At 34.9% G+C, this 24,903-nt stretch overlaps 1 protein-coding gene across 1 annotated transcript in view; it reads left to right on the top strand.

Moving 5' to 3' along the window:
* LOC118184794 (discoidin domain-containing receptor A-like) overlaps nucleotides 1–24,903 on the top strand; it is a 395,353-nt gene that overhangs the window by 82,448 nt on the left and 288,002 nt on the right. Inside the window, exon 2 of the mRNA XM_085810205.1 lies at nucleotides 3,631–3,883. Within this exon, the coding sequence (XP_085666331.1) occupies nucleotides 3,766–3,883 (118 nt within the window). The 5' untranslated portion in view covers nucleotides 3,631–3,765. The remainder of the gene's footprint in view (nucleotides 1–3,630; nucleotides 3,884–24,903) is intronic.

Here is a 24,903-nt window from a genome sequence, read left to right as displayed (position 1 = left end):
TTTTCTTTTATGATAATTAATGGGAAAAAAGATAATAATAAAAAAAGAATATACGTATTTCGAATGCATATATTTATTAAACTGTATGACATACGAATATGAAACCTTACACACATATGTACGAACCTCTCAAGTTCAGATTACAGATGTTACAGATGTTCAATATGTCCTCCATCAGCGACACGAACAATATCACATCGATACTCAAATTCCTCCCATACTCGGGCAAGCATGTCCGTCGTCACTGATGTTATCACAGTACGGTTCTGTTCTTCACCTCTTCCAGGTTCTGTGGGTGTAGTGGTACATAAACATTGTCTTTAATGAAACCCCACGGGAAGAAGTTACAGGGTGTCAAATCCGGTGACCGTGGAGGCCAGCTGAGACATGTTAAGTCGCCAGCTCCTTGACGACAATCCAACGTTTCGGTAGAGTTTCATTCAGATAATCACGCACTTGGCGACACCAGTGAGGAGGGTTGCCCTGTCTTGTTGAAAAATGAAGTTGTCTTCGTGCAGCCTCAGAAACAACCAGTTTTGTAGCATAGCGAGATACTGCTGACCGTTAACCATGTTTCCATCAAAGATGAATGGGCCGTCAACAGATAATCCGGATATCGCACAAAACACATTAATTTTGGGCGAATCTCGAACATGTTCGATGGCTGCATGTGGGTTCTGTAGGCCCCAAGTTCGAACATTGTGTTTGTTTACATGACCTCTAACATGAAAAGTCGCTTCACTGAACACGATCCATTATGCGAAAGTGTTATCATTGTCAATAGCATGTTCGACTTCACAACCAACCGACGTCTCAAAACACGCCAAATTGTTGTTGTAGGCAGTTGTAACTCCCGACTGGCACGACGAGTTTGTTTTAAAGGACTACGTTGGAAAGCAGTTTGGATTCGTGCAACATTTTCGTCGGGAACACGAGGGCGGCCAGAACTCTTTCCTTTACATACACATCCTGTATTACAAACTGTCGCTACCATGTGCGAATGTTCCACCCATTCGGAGGATCACTTTGGTACCTCAACTTGAAACGTTTTTTTACACTGTAAACACGGAATTGCACTTCACAAGCTCGAGAACACAAAATGATTTCTGCTGCGGAGTAACCATTTTAAACATTTGACGGTTACCATGCAAAACAGAAGACAACTGACATCTAGCGGCTATTAATATAAACTAGACTATGTATTCGTTTCGCCAATAGCCGAGCCGAGAGCACTAACGTACAGCTCCCGACTCGGTCGATAGCTCTCGAGCTAATCTCTGAACTCAAGGCAGTACTACTGAACTCAACATACTCTAGATACGCGTACAAGCATAGTATATATAGCTTTAACCTGCCTTCGAGAACATTCTCGGGAAAGCCGGTATGAATTCGCTCTGGAATGTTCTCGCTCCCTCTGTGACATATCGCCAGTTTTGTTACTAAATCACTCTGGGAGAGATATTAGGAGGCGAGACACAAAATAGATTTATGTATTTATACTGTGGACTCTTTTTAGTTTTGCTGTTCTGTTTTATCTTTGCTTGTTCTCTCTACAGTTGTCTACGTAATCTACCATTAGGTGGAAGAAAAAAAAAACTCTTCATAAGTAGTTCATAGTTTACAACTATTATTTACACATCGTTCCACAATGAGCAAAATTAACTTTTATCCTTCTGGGTAATTCAGCAACCGGTTAATCAGGATTTGACTGTATCTCTGTAAATTTTTATGTCTGTTGCATCAGGAACTTATATTTACAATTCGCTATTTCAATGATCCTAGCTTCAAAAATTCTGCTATCTATTTTCGTAATATTGACCTCTTTCAAACAAGACTGGAGAGAGGTAAAATTTTATGAAGTTCTGTGTCAGAAGACAGAAGAAATTCTTTGACATGTGAAGGCTTATTGCTCCCTTGGACATTGACATTGGACTGTTTGAGGAAGAAAAGGCATCAGAAGGAGAGGGGGGGTCTTGTTTGACTTTTACACCGTTAAAGATGCCTGGAGCCATAGTTGGGCGATCACCCAATCGAGTTGCAGATGTCAAGATGAAATAACCACTTGTGCGGTACCGAGACAAATATTTCGTCCACCTATCGAGAATTCTCTTATTGCGCTTTGTTCTTGTTGCTGATAATTTCCGCTTGCCGCTATTATTACCGAAAAATGTAAATTTTTTTTAATAGATAAGTAACCAACTCCTTATGTGCCTTAGAACTAGACGGCTAAAAGCAAGGTTTTGAGGTTTAAGTAAGTTTTTATTTGATATATGTTATTATTTCAGTTTAAGTATTTTGAATAATATGCTCAATTTTAAAACAAGGTACCTAAAGTTTATTTCCGATCATTTACATGATTTGAAAGAGATAAAAACGTGTTTTCCCAAATGGATTGTAAAATGGATTCAAAATTAATTTTTTTCATTACGTCTGTACGTACGTCCGCACGTATGTGTATCACATAACTCGAAAATGATCGCTCGTTGAAATTTGGTATATGGAACTGTTGTAACATCTAGTTGTGCATCTCTCTTTTTTATTGCAAACGGCAGTATTTACTGCGTAGTCGTGATGGCTGAGTGGAAAGACGTTGACAAAACTAAGTTCAGCGAATCACCATCCTGATTTTTCGGCACATCAAGATCATTTCTTTATAGGCAATATACTTTTTCATCATAAGCAATTAATAATTTTTATATAGACAGGTTAAAAAGGAAAATAGTAGCGCATAGATGTTTCCAGGAGTGTCTTACCAGGAGGAAAGCGTAAGCAAAAGTGTGGCAGAAATTCAGAGAAAGAAGGGATCGCGTCAAAAAGTATCACATTCACCCCCTTATTCGGCCTTTATTTTTGCAGTCGTTGGTCGTAGTTATATGCTTCAAATTAGAGAAATGCTGTTAACAACGAAAAATATTCATGTTTGGGCAAATGCCAAATAAAAAATATATATTTTGGACAAAAAACGAAATTTAACTTTTAATGCGGTTTCCCGGTTTCTATACTTATATTTTGGAAATTTTTATCTCGGTATTAAAAAATAAAACTATCATACATCAAAATCGTACTCCCGTACGACAAAAATTTATTGACCTGCATATTGAATTTAAAAATTTGCAATTTTTGATGTCATTTTCAATTTAGATTGATGGATCAGTGAATTAAGTTAGTTGGAGGAAATAAGTTTAAATGAAGTGCAGCAAAAAATATGTATAACTTAATAGGCCGTTCAGGGAAGTCATGTGATGTCCACATCAGATGTTTTTTAATAAGTTTATATCCATATTTCCTCTGCATGTTTCTTTTACTTGCTTCCCAACAGCGAGTAAGAAAAATTATTATTTTATAATTTTCTTTGATATTGAACTGTATTTTTCTATAAAGTTATGAAATTATTCAATTTCGATAAATAGTTTAGGAACATTTAGTAAAGGATCTTTCTTTTTTTTTTCCACCAGTTTGTTATGGAATCAGGGAACGTCAGTAAAATAAAAATATGAATATTCGTATGAGCCTTTTATAATCTCACACACTGTCTTTCAGATTTGCCTTTTTCATATTTGTTCATGTTTTGCATATTATTTACCTTATAAATATGCGCTTATTAAAATCTCGAAACTTTTATAATTCTAGGCTTACATCAGAAGCGTCAACGATGCATATAAACAGACTGCAGACAGGCTCCAGTTGACCAGAACAGGAAGTCATCCGGAAGCGGAAGGCGGTACCAAGAAAAAATAAATAATAATTGGTCGCAACTCTTACGACATGTTGCTTAAAAGTTACACATGTAATAGGACTAGAACATGCAACATGTGCTCAAGCATTGTACTGTTTCTCGTTGTGGCTCTTCACACGACCTTGTGCTCGGCTGCAATCAATTTGGGTGAGTAATTTTAGAATTCGTTGCCTTTGATTTTAGTTATTTGGTAATGGGCTACTGAAAATTAAATGGGTCTAACTGGATTCAAATAGTATCTAAATTTGTTTTACGTTATGGAACTGAAAGATTTTATATTTTTTGGAGAAATTGGTAAAGACGTAAAATTACTGTCAGCTTCCGTTTAACCAGTGGGAAATCGAGTCCAATGTAAAAAAGTAATTTTGTTTATTTCAGAACGATAGGTAAATTGCCTTTATGAATTATCATCGGCGTAAAACAAAACTATCTACGTAAAATGCAAAAAGCAGAAGAGTAGTGTGTGGGAAAGCAGTAGCGGTAGAAGCAGTGCAGGATTTACATGTAAGGCTACACAAGCTACAGCTGAGGGCCCCCTTTCTTGCCACCCCCAAATTAAAATATAGTATGAATATAGTATTAAAATATAGTATAACACTATATTTTAATACTATATTGCTGTTGGGAAGCAAGTGTATATAAAGAGACCGATAATCTCAAGTAGCTTAGTGCCTTATCAAGTCTAAATCCGGCGCTGGGTAAAAGATAGTGTTTCTAATTTCGTTTTCTTTTTTTTTTTTTTTTCTTTTTTTTTTCCCCCATTCTAATGATGTTTACTCTTCTGTAATTTAAAATATGCATGTATGTTTTTTTAAGCATTTTTTAAAGCTGATGTAATTCATGTAAATTTATGTAACTTGTTCTCCAGATTAAACTTCTTCAAAACAAAGGTAAAATGTTAACAGAATCATTCTGTTTAGATCATTCTTCTCTTCTTTTTCAAATCGATAAAGCGTTCTTTTAAATTATGGCCGGTATTGCCGCGGTTGAGCGGCAGTTGACTGTAATTAGTTCAAAAGGGCTTTGGCCCTGAAGGTCTTTGGTTTTCGTTTTGCGATTTTGCGTTGAAAACTATTCAAATCGTTGCCACCAACCCTGTATTATGTTTGAAGAAATTAAATAATGAAGAATCTACATAAATGTATGTATGTTTCTCGCATTGTGATAAAACAACGGTACCTAGAGCCATCCAATTTTGAATGACGTAATCCTACTGCAAATATTCGCATCTGAAAGCCGAAATTTGGAATTTGTTTTATTATCGATTTCATATTTTGTAAAACTTTTAACAAATTTTTGATTAACGAACTCTACGATTTAAAAGCGAACAATGGCAACACTCTACGGGGGAAGAAAAAAAAAAAAACCATTTTACCTCCTGCGCGCGGAACTGTGTATCGGAAATTCTAAAGATATGTTCATTTTAAAATTAATTTGTGACATTGCCGTTGAATTGAATTTCATGGTTTAAGTGCGAATAACAGGATATTTAATAAATAAAGGTAACACACAAAATTTTGAAAAAACGCTCCTTTGGACGTAATTTAAAATCTGTAACTTTTCAGATTTTTTTTTAATTTTAAAATTTTGTTTTCTATTTTTATCCTATGCAATACGGATTCTAATCGATGTTGCGATTGTAATCTAATACACCCTTTATCTTACCCTTTTCAAAATTCTGTGAAGAGATATCTTTCTTTTCCCTGCGATTCATGTTTCTCGAAAAATAACAAATTAAGGGTCGCGAACCAGAAAAATCTCTCTGGGTATTTAAAATCAAATCACCGTGTTATTAATCCTTGCTTTCCGCAATATCGCGCTTCGTTAAGCTAATATACTGCAGCTAAAGATAAACGATGATCGTTTGGCTCATCAGTAAACTTCCTTTAATAAGGGAGAAGGAGATAAAAAGTAAAGCCAGAAATTTCTTGAAGAACTTCAATAAAGCTAATAACTGACGTGATTAATAAAGATCGTCAAAATGCTTAACTACAGCAGGAGGAGGATATTTTCCGGAATGTAGAGGGTGCTCCGCTTTCTCAAATACGTACTATCCTTCGTGGTAATTATTTTTGCAGCTTAATTACGTGATGCACCGCTTGGAGGCGCTCCATGCACAGTAACTAATTTCTGCAACTATAGCGCCCCCTTTTTTTAACGTAACCGTAGCAGTATTGTAAAATTACTTATGTTGGATACTTGATCTTGCCATTATAAATTATTGATCGGATTATCCTGTTACATTCAAGTGAAAAGCAATACTATTTTCAGTTGCAGCAGAAGGTCCTCTATACAGGTTGTTTATAAATGAATGGTGCGGTTTTAAAAGTGAATAATAAATGGATGTATTTCTTCATATGGGCTAGCTTACAGCATAAGCATTGGCAACTGTCCAAATTTTATATGCATTAATCACAATCTTTGAATACGTGCACCCTTGGTCACACGACACACAACTACATGGTAATCAAATTCTTTCCATACTCGGTGTAGCATGTCCGCCATGATGGTCTGCAGTGCATGCTTTATCGAACCACAAACTTCCTCAAGGAACACGGGCATTGGCGGTACATAAACTCAGTCTTTAACATACCCCCAAAGAAAGAAATCGCATGGTATTAAATCTTTCGAACAGGATGGCCAGGGAAGAAGATTGTTGCTGCTGTTGCAGCACGTCCAATCCAGGCTCCATGTTGGGTGCCATTTTGTAATTGTTCTTCTATAAATACAAACGCCGGCTAGCTCTAAAAGGATTTATTAAGAGAGAACAGGAACAATTACAAAGAAAATACACATCAGAACAGAACATACACTAAAACGAAACACCTAACATTTAATTTTCTAAATTTTAACCTAAGTTAAAATTTAGAAATTATGGACACATAATAATGAAGAACCTATCTTCAACGCAGCTGGAGGTCAACTGAGTGTAAGTCGCTCTCTTCGCCACTAGATGGCGTTCGATAAAATAGTGCGGTTACAGTCAAATACTTCTGTTCACATAAATAATTAAAACAATGAAGACAATTTTATTTTTACGCAGTGGCCAATTCTTTCGACCATTATCAGATGTTACGTTACGTTACCAGAGCATTTAACTTTCAAGAAATTTATTTTATTTCTGATATTCATAGTCCAAAATAAGTTCTGTTGCAAAATGCTGTTAAGATATCCAGATAAAACGACATTTTAAATACTCTGTATTGAGCAACATACTTTTACGATATCAAAGATAAATGAAAGATGTTATTCATCGTTCATTAGCAGCAACACCCGTTTATAATGGAGAAGATTGTATGGGTACTTGAAACTGATAGTTAAAAATACCTTTCTTTCACCATGGAAAAGAAACTTTCTTTCCGATTTAAAGAACCTTAAAAAATCTGTTTACACTTAAAGAATTCCAGTCAGTTCGACCATGACACCACGAATCGTAAAATTCTTCCTTCTTCGCCCGCCATGTGCCAAAACAATGTGAAAACAGCGAAGTTTCAGTTTATTTTCGCAGCTGAGCGGAAGCTAAAGCAAGAGAAGAATGGATCTTCTTATTTCTCGGCATCTCTCAGCGCATAAACACCAAAAGCAGAGCCTGGCTTGAGATTTACGAGATTGCTCAACTGTTGGTCTTTTCTCTTTTATTATTTCACACGCGCGTTGCTCAGCATTTTGTGAATGAGTTGATATTTTCCGAGAGGTTTAAAAATAGGACTTCGATTGCTTATGGAGGAGTGACGAATTGGGATTAGTGCGGAAGTGGTCTATATATTTTCAAACATTAATTTTATATTTTAATGTAGGAATGAGTTCCTCAGTGATAGTCTCAGAACAAAACATTTGTACCCTTATATCTCAGTAATTCCAAAAGCCATAGTTTTCATTAATGGCTTATTTGATAGTTAATACAAAGAAACGCACAAAAAATTGACAACCGGAATTATGGTTGAGCCGCAGTAGAGTCTCAAACTTAGGCAAAAATACACCATATTTTGAAGACGTCAGAAGTGCGCGCGCACAAATTACTAGGTCGTAAGACGGTTCAGATCTATGTTGGAATCGAGGGGTTGTGCGAGCGACATACTGATTTTGTTTGTACAAAAATAAATAAAACCCGAAAGCTTTCAGATTTTATATTACGCTTAAAGGTACTTTTTTAACGTTTTCTGTGTTACTTTTATTTATTAAATATCATGTTCCTCACTCTTAAACCACATAAAATTCAATTCAGCAGTAATATCACAAACTATTTGAAAACAGCACATCTTTAGAATTTCAGATAGACAGTTTCGAGTGCTGGAGATTAAAATGTTCTTTTTTTTTTTTTCCGTACAGTGCTGCCATTGCTCGTTTTAAAAATCGTTGAGTTTGTTAATCAAAAGTTCGTTAAAGTTTTACAAAATATAAAATGGATAATAAAACAAATTCGAAATTAAAAATTTGAATAATCAGCGATTCAGATAGTTGGAGTTCTGATAATTGAAGTTGTACAGTACATTTAATCAACTGCAGTACCCATTACAGTTATACAGAGACCTGATCAAAATATTGCCAAGTTTAGCCTTTTTTGGCGATTTCTCACCAACTATGGCGAGAAAAATTACTCGCAAAAACCTTCACCAGTTTGGCGATATCTCGCTTATTTAGTGAGATAGCCATTTACTGAATGTTAAATAGACCTGCCCCCTGTATTCTTATTTTCCTGGAAGAGGATCTTCTCCTTCAGCCATTTCATGTTACATTAGACAAAAAAATACTACAATTTGACGTATAATTTCAGTAAAATTATTTCCACATGTACAAAATTCATAACTATATGTAATGTGATGTAACATAACCTAGCAGTAGAAATACCATATGGGATTTTCCGCGAATCGTGTTTTGTTTTACGCCAACGGTTCGTGATAACGATTTTTTCCTTCGTTCCGCAATAAATAAATTTAGTTTTCTTTGTCAAGGTCCGCTAATTCTAATTCCCCTTCCCGCTTTGGTAATTGGGAGTTGACTGTGTTTTATTGCCGACATATCCATTAAAAGAATGAGGGCCTGTTGGTTATATCTAAAATCTAAAACAATAAACAATCAAAACATTGAGTCGAATGATAAATTAATACCCAAGTCATATCACATTGATGATGTCGCCTGAGTGGCTGTTACAGACATAACTCATCAGAGATACTCGAATGTCCACAATGTACATTTCTTGGAACATTTCCCGCAGTTGCACATCATTCTTAAGAAAAAAAAAAAAAAAAAAAAAAGGCTGCGACCATCCGCGTGGAGTGGCGTATTGAAAGATTGATAACCATGACGAGAAGATCCTTTAAGTAAGTTAATGTTCGATATAGCTTAAATTGTTTATTTGCTTCCACAGTTCTGAAAACAATTCTTTTAAAATGTTTGTCGTTTCTTTTGTTTGACGGGTGTATCATGTTTTTGTTTGAAAAAATTAAAATGAATGACGCTAGTTTCGCAAGCTTTTAGTGGTTCTTACTCGTATTTTTATTTATTTTTTTACATTTAAGTCTTGTCTTATAATTCCGACGAGTTTATTTTTTCGTAAAAAATATCATGGAGTCGCTGACTTTGCTTTCCTTTTGTTACTTTATTTATTTATTTATTTATTTATTTTGAAAATGGTGCAAATTCTTATGGTACAGCAAATAACTTTTGAATAACACAGAGTACTATTTTAAGAAAGACATTGGGGTTTGTAGTTAAATGTGCAAAGTTGTAAGGATCTTAAGTTTTACTAACGTTTATTTTATTTTTAATCTTTACTATCACTTCTTATTTTCTACTTCCGGCCAGAATTATAAGCGTTAAAGTATTTATGCAAAGTTTGTCTGGCGAACGCCAAGTATTTAAGTTGTGGCTTTTTGCCAAGCGAGAGAGAGGAAGCAGTGAGTCGAAGCAGGCCGCTTACCTTAGAAGTTTTACTCAGTTGCTGGTTGCCTTCCAGGCCAGAGGTTTTAATCCTCTTGATAATTTTTAAACGTATTGTAGTGTTCACAGTTCTCTGTACTACATACGGCTTCCTGTTAATATAAGGCCAATCTTCCACGTTTATTAGTGTTCACAGTTCTCTGTACTACATACGGCTTCCTGTTAATATAAGGCCAATCTTCCACGTTTATTATTTTAAAGTTAAATTAGAGTTTAGTTTTATTTTTATACTTTTACGTTTTGACCCCAAGTAGCGGGTCTGTGTATTTCCGAAGTACGGAAGTTATTGTAAATAGAGAAAAATAAAGGGTTTTGTATACCTTTCTTGTGTATCCTGTCTACTTCCCCACAATTATTGAACATAGCTTTAGTAAGCTCTCTGTTCCGAGTCAGGTCCTTGCATGTTCCCGAAGAAGGTAAGACGGAACATTGATCCTGATAAAGTAACATATTTCTTCGTAGTTTTTTTTAAATCCCATTTTTACTTTTAAGGCAGAGATAGTTAATCTGGTCCCTACCGCTCACTAGTGAGTGTTTTAAGCTTCCGCGGTGAGCTGTGGAAGCTTTCGTCCGATAATGATGAAGGAAGATCGAAACATGCATAGATGTGTAGATATTATTGCGTTCTACGGGTTCGTGGATTTGGAGTGACTGACGACAACACTTGACGAAGAATCAAAACACAAATTATTCACCAGTATTTCAAAGCAGAGCTCCAACGATATATTGCAGTCTTCGAAAAACTACGACAAACACGCTGAAACAATCATCACCACAGCCTTCAGATTATCAGGCTATCACGGTAAACACAGCTTCATGGTGAAACACTTAAATACAGCTTCCGACTCGGTCGATCGCTGTTTAGATCAACACGTTCAAGATACTCTTCACGATAAAACTCAAGATACACCACTACTTCGCGTACAGGTAGGCTTTATATAGCTTTTGGAGAACGTTCTGAGGTAAACCGGTAAGAATTCTTTCTAGAATGTTCTCGCTAAGTCTGTGGCATAGCGCCAACTTTTATTAGTTGCCAAATCTGCGATTTCGCGCCAAATCTGGCAACTTTGCATCTTTTTGCCATTTTCTGGCAACCCTAAAACCACTTTGCGGGGACGCTATCCTATCGCGGCTGAGTATTTCCTAACAATATACACCCCCCTTAAAATTTAGTTCTTATCCTTTGCGCAGTATTGTTAGACTCGTCTCAAACGCAACTTTGGCTGGCATTCTGCCAAAACTCGTCAAAAAGGGGCGTTATTACTTGCGGCTAGGTGAAAGGTCACGTAACAGTCTTTATATTCTCCGGAAAGAGGGAATTTATATGCTGGAGGATAAAAAAGTCCCCCATCCTTCCACCCTATTTTGAAAGCAGTTCGGTCCTAATGGCGCATGCGTGTTTGCGCTCATAATCGCGGATGAGGCGGTCGAACTATACTCTCCTGTTTTTGTATATGTATACGGCTTTGTTGTTTGTTAATGAATTTCCTGTGTATTAAAAGTTGAATACTGTAAATTATATATAAATAAATGCATAAATTTAATTATATTTTTTTCTAAACCTCCTCTTAAAAACTTTTTTGAAGTTGAGCTATATTAAGTTACTGTGAACGGGTAGGCGGTATAGAAATTTCACTGCCTACAAAGTGGGCAGTAAGTATAAAAAGGCTGACAAGCCCTGGTTGAACTAGTTTTTGAAATTTTCGTTTTCTTGAGTTCTTGAATTTAAAAAATTTTGCTGTTGAATTGTATGTGGTGTAAATGCGAAGAAAACGATGCTTAATGTAATAAAGCGCAAGAGGCAAAAGAAATGGGTTACAGGAATGACTGCAAGAGGAGATTGGTAACCAGCGATAGTCAGTAAGAGCGTAAAAACCATAACAAATCCTTTCGGGCGAACGTTAAAATCTGAATTCTTTTAATGTGTGCTTTGAAACATAAATAGTAGGCGCAATTTAAAATGGCTTTAAAATGTTTTTATTTTATTTTATTTTATTTTATTAACAGAAATTTTCATTTTGTTCAAAAAAAATTCTCATCTGTGAGCTGTTTTGAAATCATGCATTCGGCCTGCGGGGAATTTGTGGTTTGAGACCATTGTCTTACACCATCGTTCTAGTTTTCAGTAACAGTATACTACGTTTACTTATTCCTTACGTCGGTATTCTCAAACTCAAACTGTATGGGGATCCCTTAATTATAAAAAATATATAATTTTATTTGCAGTTTTAATTCTTCAACAAAATGAATTTTCATACAAAAGAAATATTTAAGCTTTTTTTGCGATATTTCAAATGATTGGTGTTGATTTAATATTGATCTAACGAAAAGCTCATTTATTTAGTAATATAGCTACGCAGTTTCATATTGCTAAATAGAATGGAGTATCTATTTAGGAATATGAATTGCGTAGCTGTACATCCATCACATCAGCTTTGCGACAAGGTACAGGAAACTAAAAATACCAACTCATTAGAAAATAAATAAATAAATAAGTAAAATAAACCTTTAACTTATTTACTTTTAATTATTAAAAAGTAAATAAGTTAAAGGTTGCTAGGAAGTTAGTTAGGTTTTGCTAGAAAGCTCTGGAACATGTTAAGGCCTAAATTTTTATATATGGGTATTTGTACTCTCGAAAAAGATTTTGAAATGAAAAAAAAAAAATAGTAAAAATAGTAATAATATAATAATTTTTTTTTTTTTTTTTTTTTTTTTTTTCAAGTTCTCAGATTTTATATTACTCCCAAAGGGACGTTTTTTTAAACGTTTTGTGTGTAACCTTTATTTATCAAATATCATGTTCTTCGCACTTAAACCATAAAACTCAATTTAACAGCAAAATCGCAAAATATTTAAAAAAAAGCATATTTTTAGAACTTCCGATACACAATCTGGCCACGCTGGAGATACTTTTTTTTTTCGTACACTGTTACCATTGCTCGCTTTGGAATCGTGAAGTTTGTTAACCAAAAATTAGTTAACATTTCACAAAATATGAAAGACATAAGAAAACAAACTTCAAATTTTGGCTTTCAGATGCCTATGTTCGAGTGGAGGACTACGTTATTCAAAATTTGATGTCTCTGCATATCGTTATTTTTTCACAATGCGAGAAGCGTACGTACATTCATGCAGATTCTTCATTCTTTAATATCTTTAAATACAATACAGGGCTGTTATATTGGGTGGCAACAATTTGAAAAGTGAAACGCCGTTTTATAGTGGACGACGCAAAGTGCTAAAACGAAATTAGTCCTTCTGGGGAAATTGCCTCTTTGGTCTAACAAATAAATAAAATGACCCATCAGAATATAAAACTTCTCCCAGCTCTTGACTGGTGAATAAATATATTAATTGACGGCCTGCCATGCAAGCATACAAAGTCTATATTTTTTCTTTTAACTAACATCCATTCATTCTCTTTAATTTTCAATTAACAGCAATCGCGCATATAAACACAGCTTCTTTTGCTGGTCTGTCCGAGCGCTGTTATATGCGTTACATTTATACTTTTGGCTGTGTGCTCAATTGGAATATAATTGACTGCTGAAATTTTTCCAGTGTTTTGCTATTTTCTCAATAAACACTATATTGGAATGCACGAATTTATAAGCACTGTACTAAAACGAAAATCTAACTGAAATATATTGGCGAGCCGCTTAAAATTGCTTCGGGTGTCGCATGGGGCCAGTTTGAGACTGCTGTCTTACGTAGCATTGTAAAGGGTGGGATTACTTCGGACTAATCCACGCTGAGATTACAACTTTGTCGTCATTATTATTATGATTAGTTTGAGACACCTAAAATGTAATTGGCTTTTCCTGCCGGTGGTGATGACGTAATATCTCATTTTCCTTCCTTGCCTGAGTAAATATTTCAAGCAGCTTCCTCATATTTCATTCCGCGAAATGAATATACATATGGCTAAGAACCGCGGCGCCAAAGCCGATATGCAAATAGAAAATTCCACAGTTACAGTACCAGCTACCAGCGTTCCGCTATTAATTCGAATTTGCGACATCGCATTCTCAGACGCTTGGGTATTCCCTGAGACATTATACACATACTAAAGCTCTCGAAAATATTCGCTCCAAAGATTTAGTGAGAGCTTGCGAAAGCGCCGCATTCACCGGGTTGTGATGCGGTTCCATCTCTTCAGATCATGATGAGATGCGCGATTTCATATACCCAATCCACTCGAAATTGTCTGATTCGCTGCAGTCTCCGTTTTAATTTGGAATACATAATCGCGCGAGACGACCCGCACTTCTCACCGCAAGATTTGATGAATGGTGTATTAATGGGCGGTAATGAGAAACGGCAGCTTTTCATGGGCAATGAGCCCTTCCGGAATCAGTATTTATAGCATTTGTAATACGCGTTGGGGACTACATTATTGCGCTAGTACAAATCAGATATCGTGTCGCGGAAGATTTTCCGTGAATGATTTCGGTTGGAAAGGAGCAAATGTCGGCGTTGTCACCGATGCAAAGTTCTTGTCAAACCAGGATGATGAATGACCCTGTGACATGTGGCGAACAGGAAATGCATTTTGCGAAATGTCTGTCCTGAATTTTGGTTTACATTTCCGAGCAAGTGCTTTCTGATCAGTATTTTAGCACATGAAAGGGTAGCGATTCGTGCAATAATTAACTTGCAGAATCCTCTGATAGTTGCTGTACTTCAAGGAATGCATTTCGCTGTTGTAGAGTTCTGGATTTTCGACTTCTATGAGGCTTCTACGTCGTCTGAATCGGGCATGGCCATACTAAAACTTGAAAGAACTGAGGTGCTGTGTCGAGCTAATAGTAATTTTATATTATATGTATAGTAATTTTAAGCACCATAAAACAAGTTCGCTTTCTGAAACTTATGAGTTATCAGTAAATGCATTAGCATTGCTCTATATTTGTTCTATGTGCAACATAAATGCAGCACTTTATCAAGAACATTACAAATATGTCGTAACTTGCTTTGGGAAAAGCAAAACATGCCCGAAGATTAAAGTTGCATTTAGTGAACAACTTAAATGTTTAGAATTAGCTTTTGTATTTGTGTTTTTCTTGACACTTGTGTAGAAGAACTAAACTATTACTTCTTGATTTCTTAATAACCACTGGACAAAAGCCCACACAAGTCCATTAGACGAAGGCCCTCAGAACTTGCCCACACAACAAATACCTACACGGATAGTAATCCGCACTAATAAACGACCCCATGTTAAACTGTCTATAGTGATAAAAGCCCCTCCCCCCGCAGTGGCCGAGTGGGTAAGACCGTTGAATACTAAAAGTTCGACCCGAATTGGAATCCAGGGGAACGGGTTGATTGCATAGTTGGTTTTCGTTATTTTCTCTGTGTGTGTATTCCGAGTGTGAGCCAGTTTCTGTGAAGCGTCCTCCACGAAGGCATTCATCCCCTTAGGCAGATAGCCCTCCAATGAGAGCTAGAAACCTGATGAGTGGAAAGTGTGTTTAGGTGGTATTTTGTGCGGGTTCAAACAATGGGAATTATTCTGGCATCGGATTAAGTGCTAGTTGTAATGCTTTGGTTATGAGTTGGAAAAACTTGATTTTATTTTACTTATTTATTCATTACCTTTCATTTTTTATGCAAATTTTATGCATTCACAAATTAAATTGAGAACATCTGTTCTGATGTAACAAAAATAACGGATAACCCGCCCTGACGGGAAAGTGGTTAGTAACTCTGTCTGTCGTTCGAAGGGCACAAGTTCGAATCTCGGGAAGGCATGGATGCAGTTTATCCGTCCCTTCAAAAATAGGAGACAACAGTGACCCACCTATTAGGTATCTCCATAATAAAGAGACCATCGTTTCCGGCCTTACTAACAGTCAACGCCTATAAACGGCTAGAGCCCGCCATTAGAAAAAAAATTAACAGATAAACATAATGAGATAAATATAATAAGCACAAGGAACACAATATTATATTGAACTGCCAGCGTAAGTAGACGATTTTGTGTAGTCTTCGACATCATTGCTTGAATCTAAATTTCAGCTTATATTATTTTAAATACTCGCAAATGGAGGATGTTATTTGTGCGTAAATGGGTGCCTTCTATTTAAATTTGAAGATTTAATAAGAAGTTTATTTTATGCTTCTCAGGACTTCGCCATGTTAATTCAGAGGGAACGTAATTGATTTATCGGGCTAGTAGGGTCTGAAGGATATACATAGTTAGAACCCTACAAAAGGGTAATTTCTATTAAATTTCTATCAAAAATTTGTTTCTTTCCTTTTAAAATGATATGACTTGTAGTTCTTAGTATATCAACTTCCGGTTTTTCATTTTCTCAGAAATCTAGCACGCGAATTCTTAGACGCGATGTCGGACCATCCCTGGAATATAATATCTCAAAAATTTGAATATCGAATAACTTCTGAATATTACGTTCTTCATTTGATGCAGTTTTGTAAGAAAAATTACATTTTAAGATCTATGGAATGTAATGCCATAAATGAAATTTTCTTAAATTTATTGAAAATTTAAGGTACTCTTAAAATGGTATGAGGCTTTTTTCAGTTGAATATCATTAATATCATTTCTTACTTTTTATTTTGCTTTTATAATTCAAAGTAAAATAATAATTTCTTTCATTTTGTAACGGTAATATAACATTAGGGTATTTTATATTATTTAACTGCAGTCAAGTTTTGATAGAGATCATCTTAGGGAAAAGGGATTCAAGGGTCTCCTTCCTTTCCTGCCTCACCCACAATCTCTTGAGAGGATTTTCCGCTCGACAGTATTTTAAGTGCCTCCATTCCCAAACGCATTACACACTTAAAAATATAGATTCTTTCTCTAAGTTTCATCGGTTCTGGCCAAAGGCTGTGGCAAGCGGCTTTCCTGAGTCAATTATGCGACGCAATTGACATACCGCATTTTATGCATATATTCAGAGCAAGGCCGGCTCGAAATATAGGGAACATCTACAGGTTTCTAGGGCCCTGATTTTCGAAAGGCACCAGCTATGTTTTCTTCACAAGCAACAACTACGTATATGTATATTTCGATTTAAATTATTAAACGCTTAATTTTTACAGAGTGCCAACGGTATTAATCTTGTAAGATTTCGAAACTTCGGCACCCAGGCGTGCTTCTGTGCGACAAAATATATTCTGTGCATCACTTAGCCCGTCAGACCTTCTATATTCAATTTTTTCCTCTGCCTCGAGCGGTATACCTATATTTGTTACGTTATGCGGGCCGCTACATAAGGTTCCTCATAGTTTAATAATATAAAAACCAAAAAAATAAACCTTAATGTTTTCAAGTGTTTATTTAAAAGTTAACGTGATTCTTCACACTGGGATTAAACATTGGATTGGCAAATAAAGTTTTAAATTGCTGCCTGGTACTCTTAATAATTCATATAGATGACAGTCAGTAAATCAATTTGTATGCTAAGAATAATATGACGGCTCAGCTTAGGGAAAGAAATATAGTAAGATACAAAGATTGTCTTCAGCATCATTATTCTTCCAGTTCTTAACAACTTGCACTATCGTCGCTTGCCAAAAACTTGAGCCTTTGAATTCGCATTCCTTATTTTACATCCATAATTGAACGACCAACTTTCAGCAGCTAGCATTCTTTGCATGGACCAACTACCAAACGCGGTGTACTATTAAAAACTGCGCATCACGTCAAATTACGTGCGGGCTCCTATTGGACAACTTGACAACGAGGCAGCCATCCATTTGCAACAAGATGCGCCTCTTCGCGCACTATTTCCTGCTTACTGAACGGTCTCCAGAAGAAAATTTAAAAAGATTTCGAAATGGTGAATGAAACCTCTTCCTTTTTTTTTCTCGTGCAGCTCCACTCCCCACCTCGAACTGTTGACTCTGGCTTTCAACTTCTTTTTTCACTCCTCTGCTATCGGGAGCATCTTTTAAAAGGCGGACAGATCATTATCAAAGTTTTGGCAAATGATGCGTCCGCAGCGGGCCCTTCTCTCGCTTTTCTTTTCTTATAACTTAAGTGAGAGGAACCGACTTGCAGAGAGGAATCTACAGTTGAGTCAGCTGGTTGCTTTATGCCAGAAGGAATCTAGGGACTTATTAAATATTGCGAAGCTTCTGCCACAAGACGTTGAGTCAAATTGCTCGCTACTTGTCGCAGAGTTGCTGCTTGTCGTATGTGTCGTTGCTTGTTATTTTACCCTTCCGTTTGCTGAGAACATAACACAGAGTTAAAACTCCTTTTTTCCTCCCTTAGTCTGTTAACAGGTTTGTTTGCTATATCGCATTGCCAAAAATGCGAGTCGGCATTGATCAGGAGAGAGCCACTTTTTCTGACTGGGTATTTCTATATGTATTAACATGCAACATATAATCGTGTAAAAATAATGTCTATGTTTTCCTTTTGTTAATTTCCTTAACAGATGACATCTACATATAAGTATCTTCCCGACATGAACATAATTATATTGACATAATTATATTTATTTTTCTTGATTTGATTGTTCAACATAATTCATGTACCTGTTCATGTATATGTTTCATGCATGGTTTGTAATGTGTAGCATGACCTTGTTATGTATTATTAGTTCGCATTTTTAAAATTAGAGTCGTATGCCCTTATCTTTGGAAATGGGACTATTCACCATCGCCGCTTAACTATCATACCATTTCGTCTTTGGGCCAATTTGCCGTGGGGTCAATTAGCCGTCATATATCACAGATGCATATAGAGTGGAGCCTTGAACTAACTGATTGACCATGTTTTTTTTATATTTTTCTCAGTATTTTGTAAATTGTTTAGATTTTCTTCGCGTACCAATTTTGATTTTGTTGTATAGTTTTTCTTGTTTAATAAGTTGGTTATTACGCGTACAATTTATTGCTTTAACTTCGTTTGGTTAATTTAACTTTGTTTAACGTGTAATCTCTGGAATTAGACTTCAAATATTCTTTACAGCTTTAGCTATTTTTTTACCTCTCCTTATATTTATATAAAAGACATATATAGAAGATATTATAAAGAAGATTTTATATAGAGGATATTATATAGAAGACATATTTTTCTTTACATGTCTGTATTATATCGAACTGCCTAGGATTTGTGAAGTTTTAATCAAATTCGAATTTTGCTGCGCCTAGCACGCGGCTTAGTGGCACGCAGCATAGGGAAGGAAGGCCAACTCCTCCCCACTCCTACGAGCCTATATTATATAATTAATAATAGCGGTATTTAGTTAAATTCAAATCAATAATTAAAAGCATTCATAATAAAAGAAATACAATATAACTTACAAATATTGAAAGCATTTCGGCTAACGCCACTTTGGTCTAAAATTATTGAAAAACAGCATATCTTCAGCCTTTGCGGTAGACAGTCTCGCGCGCTGGAGATAAAAATGTTTTATTCCCTATAGTGTTGATACTGCTGGCTTTGAAATTGTTGAGTTTTTAATCCAAAATTCGTTAACATTTTATTTTAAAAAATTAAATAGACCAATGAAACGAATTCCAAATTCGGGCTTTCAGGTGCCCATGTTCGGGTGGAGGACTATGTTATTCAAAATTTGATGACTCTAGCTACTGCTATTTTTTTTCACAGTGCGAGAAACATACATTTATTCATGCAGATTATTTATTATTTAGTGTCTTTAAATATCAGGGCGATAATATTTGGTGGTAACAATTTGAAAAGTGATACATCGCATTTAAGTCATTCAACGCAAAATGCCGTTTCGAGACTAATAGCTGTTCTGGGCTAATAATGAAATAATATTATAATAAGCATAATATTACAATTAAACATTATATAATGGATCGTTCATAATAAAAAGGAAATTTTATTTTGAGAATTTATTTTCAAAATAAATGGACACCTTTTTAAGATAATGCTTAATAGGTATTATTTTTACAAAATTTAAAAAAAAAAAAAAAAAATTGTTTTTGATTTTATATCAAAACTCGATTTCTTGCAAGCATTTTAAAGAAATCGCGTGCAAAAATTTCGTCTGCAACTAAAGTTAGAGTAAAACTTCTTTCTAAACTTTTACCATTTAAAGAACCAGATATTTTGTTAACTTGAATAATGTACAAAATGCTTTTGCATGCGATTTTATATAAATTTATCGTTACGCATGATGTAAAAGTTAAATTTTTAGTATACCTGTATGTTTATTAAAGTGCTGACAGTTCCATTTGCAATTCATAAATTACATAAAATTGAGAATTGGAATATTTCGCCTTTACAAAAGGAAGGGGGGGGGAACTAATACGGTTTTGGGACGAAGGGGGGAGAAACTTTTTAGTCTAGATTCATCTCTCGTGTATCAGAATTAATCTTACGAATAACTACCAATGACGAAGAGGTTTTTTTTTTTTTTTTTTTTTTTTTAGTAGGAAATGTGAAGATCAGCTATACGTTTCCCAGGATTTCATCCACACACCTTTCTCTGCTAGCTGGAAGTGCTAATCACTTACACCATGGGAGCACACACGGGAGACTGCCATAACTTCCTATATTCTCCCTTACATAAAAGGCGACCGTAGAAAGGCATGAGACAAGTCGACCCAATCTAGATGATGACAAATTGTAATCCACCAACATTAATTTGCACGCTATCTTAAAGACATTAGGGTTCCTCCCCCCACCCCTTAGAAGGAAGTACGAGCTGTGCAGTGACTTTCGGGAATTTAAATGGTCTGGTCAGCTGTAAAGTCACGTGATTTGGCGTCACGAAATAAGTCTTAACTTTCGCCCTTCGCGCTGCGCTGCGCTGTGGACACTGCAAGCGAAAAATTCCTACGTTAGTTTGTGTACTGTTCATTAACGATGCAACGTATTTTTTCATTATTCGTGTGTTCTCATTACTAAATTTGAGTAAAGAAATTTAAGTAAAATAGTTAAGCTATTTTAGTTTTTAAGTTAACATTGAAAATTTACTTAGCTTGTTTAGTATAACAAATATAGTGATCGACTTCTGTGTAGAACTAAAATAAGTTTTAATCATGCATGCTCGATGTTGCACTCCAGCCAGCAAATCCAACTACGATTAAATTCAATTCCATTGATATTCAATTCAATTCCAATAAATCAATTCCATTGATTAAATATTGGTATTCAAGTTTCCAAAAGATGCATCAAAACGGGATTTGTGGATTAAAACAGTTCCAGGTGTTCGCAGCATCGTTTTTGAGAAACAATATCAAAAAGACTGTATCATTCGGTACGATTATTTTCCAAAAAAACGCAGGTACTATTATTCAAGTTTGTAGAGAACCTCCTAAATTAAAAACCGATGCTTGTTCATTCATTTTTGCTGGTCGTCCAAAACACTTATCTGAGAATCCAGCACCTCAGAGGATGAGCAGGGAGGGAAAATGAGCCAGTATGGATAAACAGATTTTTAATGAATTTTTGAGAAAGGACAAAATTGTCAACATATTTTTCGGAATATTTATTAAAGAATTCTATTCACTTCAGTATTTAATGGGAATAAGAATAATCAGACTGTAAAGATTTATCTATGTTAATAAATAACATTTTTTTATTTATTTTAAAACGTTGTTTTTCAGCAAATCCTAAAACACCATTACTCTACAGTATAACATTAATTGCACTAACTATAGTAAAACACTGACTAGAAAATTTCGTGAATATTTTCTAAAATAATACCTGTTATGATATTAATCTTAACTGCAAATCAATGAAAGACTTTTTATGTACAATTTTCCGTAAGTCTTAGGTAAATTAATTACTGAGCATTATTAAAAACAAGAGAATCTGAACATTAAACGAAACGCCCATATTCAGATCTGAAGTGAAGGAAGTCGTGGAAGAATAAAACCCCTTTCGTGACGTCACTCAGTTGGCTATGTTCTCCAGCTAGCCGTGGTTATCCCCTCGTCAGGATTAAACAAGGTCTTTCAAACTGCTGATTGACATGCGACCACTTACACTACAAAAACAGGCATGGGGAATGGGACAATGCCTTATAAGGTTATTATTTTCCTGCTTTTTATGAGTAATATAAATTAGAAATTATGCAAGGTAGTGCATTTTTGAACCTCACGTTATTAATTGCTTGACAAAAATGTAACATGTCTAACTAAGGGATAGGAAATATTAAATACGTATTTCCAAGATTAACTTTAGTTCTTTTAGGGTACAACTTTCAAGATTAACTTTCAGTTCTTTTAGTTGGAGTACTATTTTTTCTTCAAGTGAAATAGCAAACGTAAGCAAAAGAAATATGCTTATGAAATATTTCTATGATCTTTTAGATACAGCAAGCTGATTTTTTTGCTGCCTTATCACGGTTGAGATCAAACGACACGATATAGATCTGCAGCGAGAAAACGGTCCCCGTAGCACGTGAGGTAACTTCTCTGTGTCGAACGCAAAAAGTATGTGCAAATTCATTGCGGCGGGCCAAAAGGTTCTTGCCCCCTCTATCCTGCGAGATCAAATTTCTATGTTTTTGCAACAGATAAGCAAAGATAGTATCTTTTCACGCTGTCGCAGCGTAGCCAAAACGATAAGATTAGCATCAATCTTAGTTCATCTGTTTCTCTTTTCCTTGTGCCACTGTATTCAGCATCCGATACAGGAACACGTAATGAAGCGTATGGGATTTCTGGGATGAGAGAGAACTGAAGAATTTTTTTTTTTTTTTTTTTTTTTGGTAGCGGTTTATTTAAAGACTGTTTTGCCTCTAAAATTTTTGTATCTGGAGATCTTAATCGCAGGGAAAGAATACGCCTCCATATCCGCCTATCGAGTTTTCAAAGTCTCGGCGGAAATTCCATAATAAAGTATGCCACCGATAAAAATGCATTTCTTATGGTGATGTGTGGTGTGGTGTGATGCTAATGCAGTGCGGTGGGGATGATCTATAATTTATAGAGTAACCACATCCTTTAAAAGGATTTCGTGTTTGAATTCCAGACTTATGTGTTTTGACAAAACGGAAGCTCTTTCTTTTTTCAAGCTAAATCGTTTATTTTTCATTAAAAATGCGAAACCATTTCCTCTAACTTATGACCTTGGCCAACGCGTAGTACTTTCGTATAGCAAAGTATACGGTGATATCATAATTAAATCCTCATTTAGGCTTCTCGCGTTGTATTGAAAGCAACGTGTTTTTTCGATGGGGAGGGGCGTTCATTATTTACACATAAACGACGGAATTATGTTTTACGTTCATACATACTTAATAGTAAATTTCAAAGATCATTTTAATGTATTTCAACTGAAATGTTATGCAAGAGAAAAAAACAGAAATTTAAATAGAACAGGAAATTCATACTATTTTTTAACTGTATTATTTAAAACCATTTGTGAATTATCCGGAGAATGATTTGATGGAACGTGAATAACCCGGGCGTTGTCAAAAAAAAATTTACTTCAGAGCAATGAAGAAATTATTTTCACAAGCGCTCAACGTAAAAACAAAACTCTCAATAGAAAGTTCAAAAAGGAGAATTGTGTAGGCTAACGGTAGTAATAGTAGATTATATCACAGTAGTTAGGAGTTGCTTTCATTTATAATAGTACATAATCGTAAAAACATACAAATATAGTACAATAAATATCTAATGTAGACACCACGTGACTTCCTTGTACGGCGTATTAAATTATACACAATTTTTGCTGCATTTCATTTGAACTTATTTCTTCGAATTTAATTAGAGATATATTTCTTATTCAATTAATTCAGTTCTCACTTCGCGGCAAGGTAAAAGCTGAAATAAATTACGCTTTTATGAGTTTAATAGTCAGTTTCAAAGACCATGTGCATGTATTTCGGTTAAAAAATTATGTAAGTAGAAAGCGAGAAAAAGAAGGGATTGCATTTTATCCGACAAACGATGAAAATCTAATTTAAACTAAAAATTCTAGAATCTCAGAATAAAAATACACGAAATGCAATATAATAAAGATCCGTTTTCCAACCTTCGTTTACCTGACATTTCGTTTTATCCGACAAACCATGACATACTAAACGATCCTGAATTGCAATACAAAGATGCATTGAATAAAATAACACAAAGACCCATTTTCCGACCTTCGGATAACCGATCTTCCGTTTAATGTATGGTATACCAAGAAAATTTAATTCACGCTAAAAATTCTGGACTTAGAAAACTGAAATGCATAAAATACAATGCAATAGAGACACATTTTTTGACCTATTGTTACGTGACATTACTGGTTATCTGGCAAAATATGAAAATTTAATTCATAAACATTACTGGATTACAAAACAGAAATGCAAAAAATGCAGTATAATAGCGACCCGTTTATCAGTCTTTAGTGTAACTCTGATGTTTAAAAAGTTCATTTTCAAACATAAAATTTTATATTCTGATTATAATTAATAATATTCTGATTATAATTAATAATATTCTGATTATAATTAATTCAGATTATAATTTCTGCGGGACTCATTCTTAAACAAAATAAGGCTGTTGTGTAAAATTCTTTCTCGATATTAAACTGGAATAGACATACCAAGATAAGCTTGTAATTTCTTTTTAATCTTATGTATTTAAATTTTTTAAATATAGCTCTTTAAAAAATTTTTAAAACTTAAATGGTAAATTCTGTTGGCCACTTTCAGATGTTTTGCTTCGTGTTTTGAATTTTTTTAAATACTTACGTCTTATGGAATTTATATTTCTAAAGTTCTGCTTTCTTACATTACATTCTAAAATTAAAAAAAAAAAAAAAAAAAAAAAAAAAAAAAAAAAAAAAAAAAAAAAACCTCTCAATGAAAAAAATAGTGATAATTTTCCTTTTGTAACTCACGGTGTTAAAAATTAAGTGCTATTCGATTTCTTTCGGATCGTTTTGCCTTCATCTCCTGAGCGGCATTTTAATATAGAAGAATTCGATTTCCTTTATCTTTCCCCCATAGAAGATTCTTACGTCATGCATCGGAAAACGATTGGACATTCAGATTTCTCGAGAAACTGGATGGCTTTTAAGTCAGAGATTATTCTCGTATTACCATTTCTCAAGTTTTCAGCGAAACACAAAGCTTTTTCTCTTGACTTCTTAATTCTCGATGATAAAACTAATGTATTCAACTCTCCATCTACCGGGCCCGATTAACTGGTTCGTTGATTAACCAGTTTTGTCTGAAAGAATATTAGGTTTGTTTATTGCGGAACAGTGGAGTAAATGCTCTCCAGGAGGAACATAAACTGTCCACAGAAAGCACAAAATAGGTTTG

The sequence above is a fragment of the Stegodyphus dumicola genome, chromosome 2 (genome assembly GCF_044657685.1).
Source record: "Stegodyphus dumicola isolate Sdum_Otavi_A_Nest chromosome 2, ASM4465768v1".
Classification (NCBI taxonomy): Eukaryota; Metazoa; Arthropoda; class Arachnida; order Araneae; family Eresidae; genus Stegodyphus; species Stegodyphus dumicola.
The sequence above is the reverse complement of the archived record's forward strand: the minus strand, read 5'-3'. Positions and strand labels throughout refer to the sequence as shown.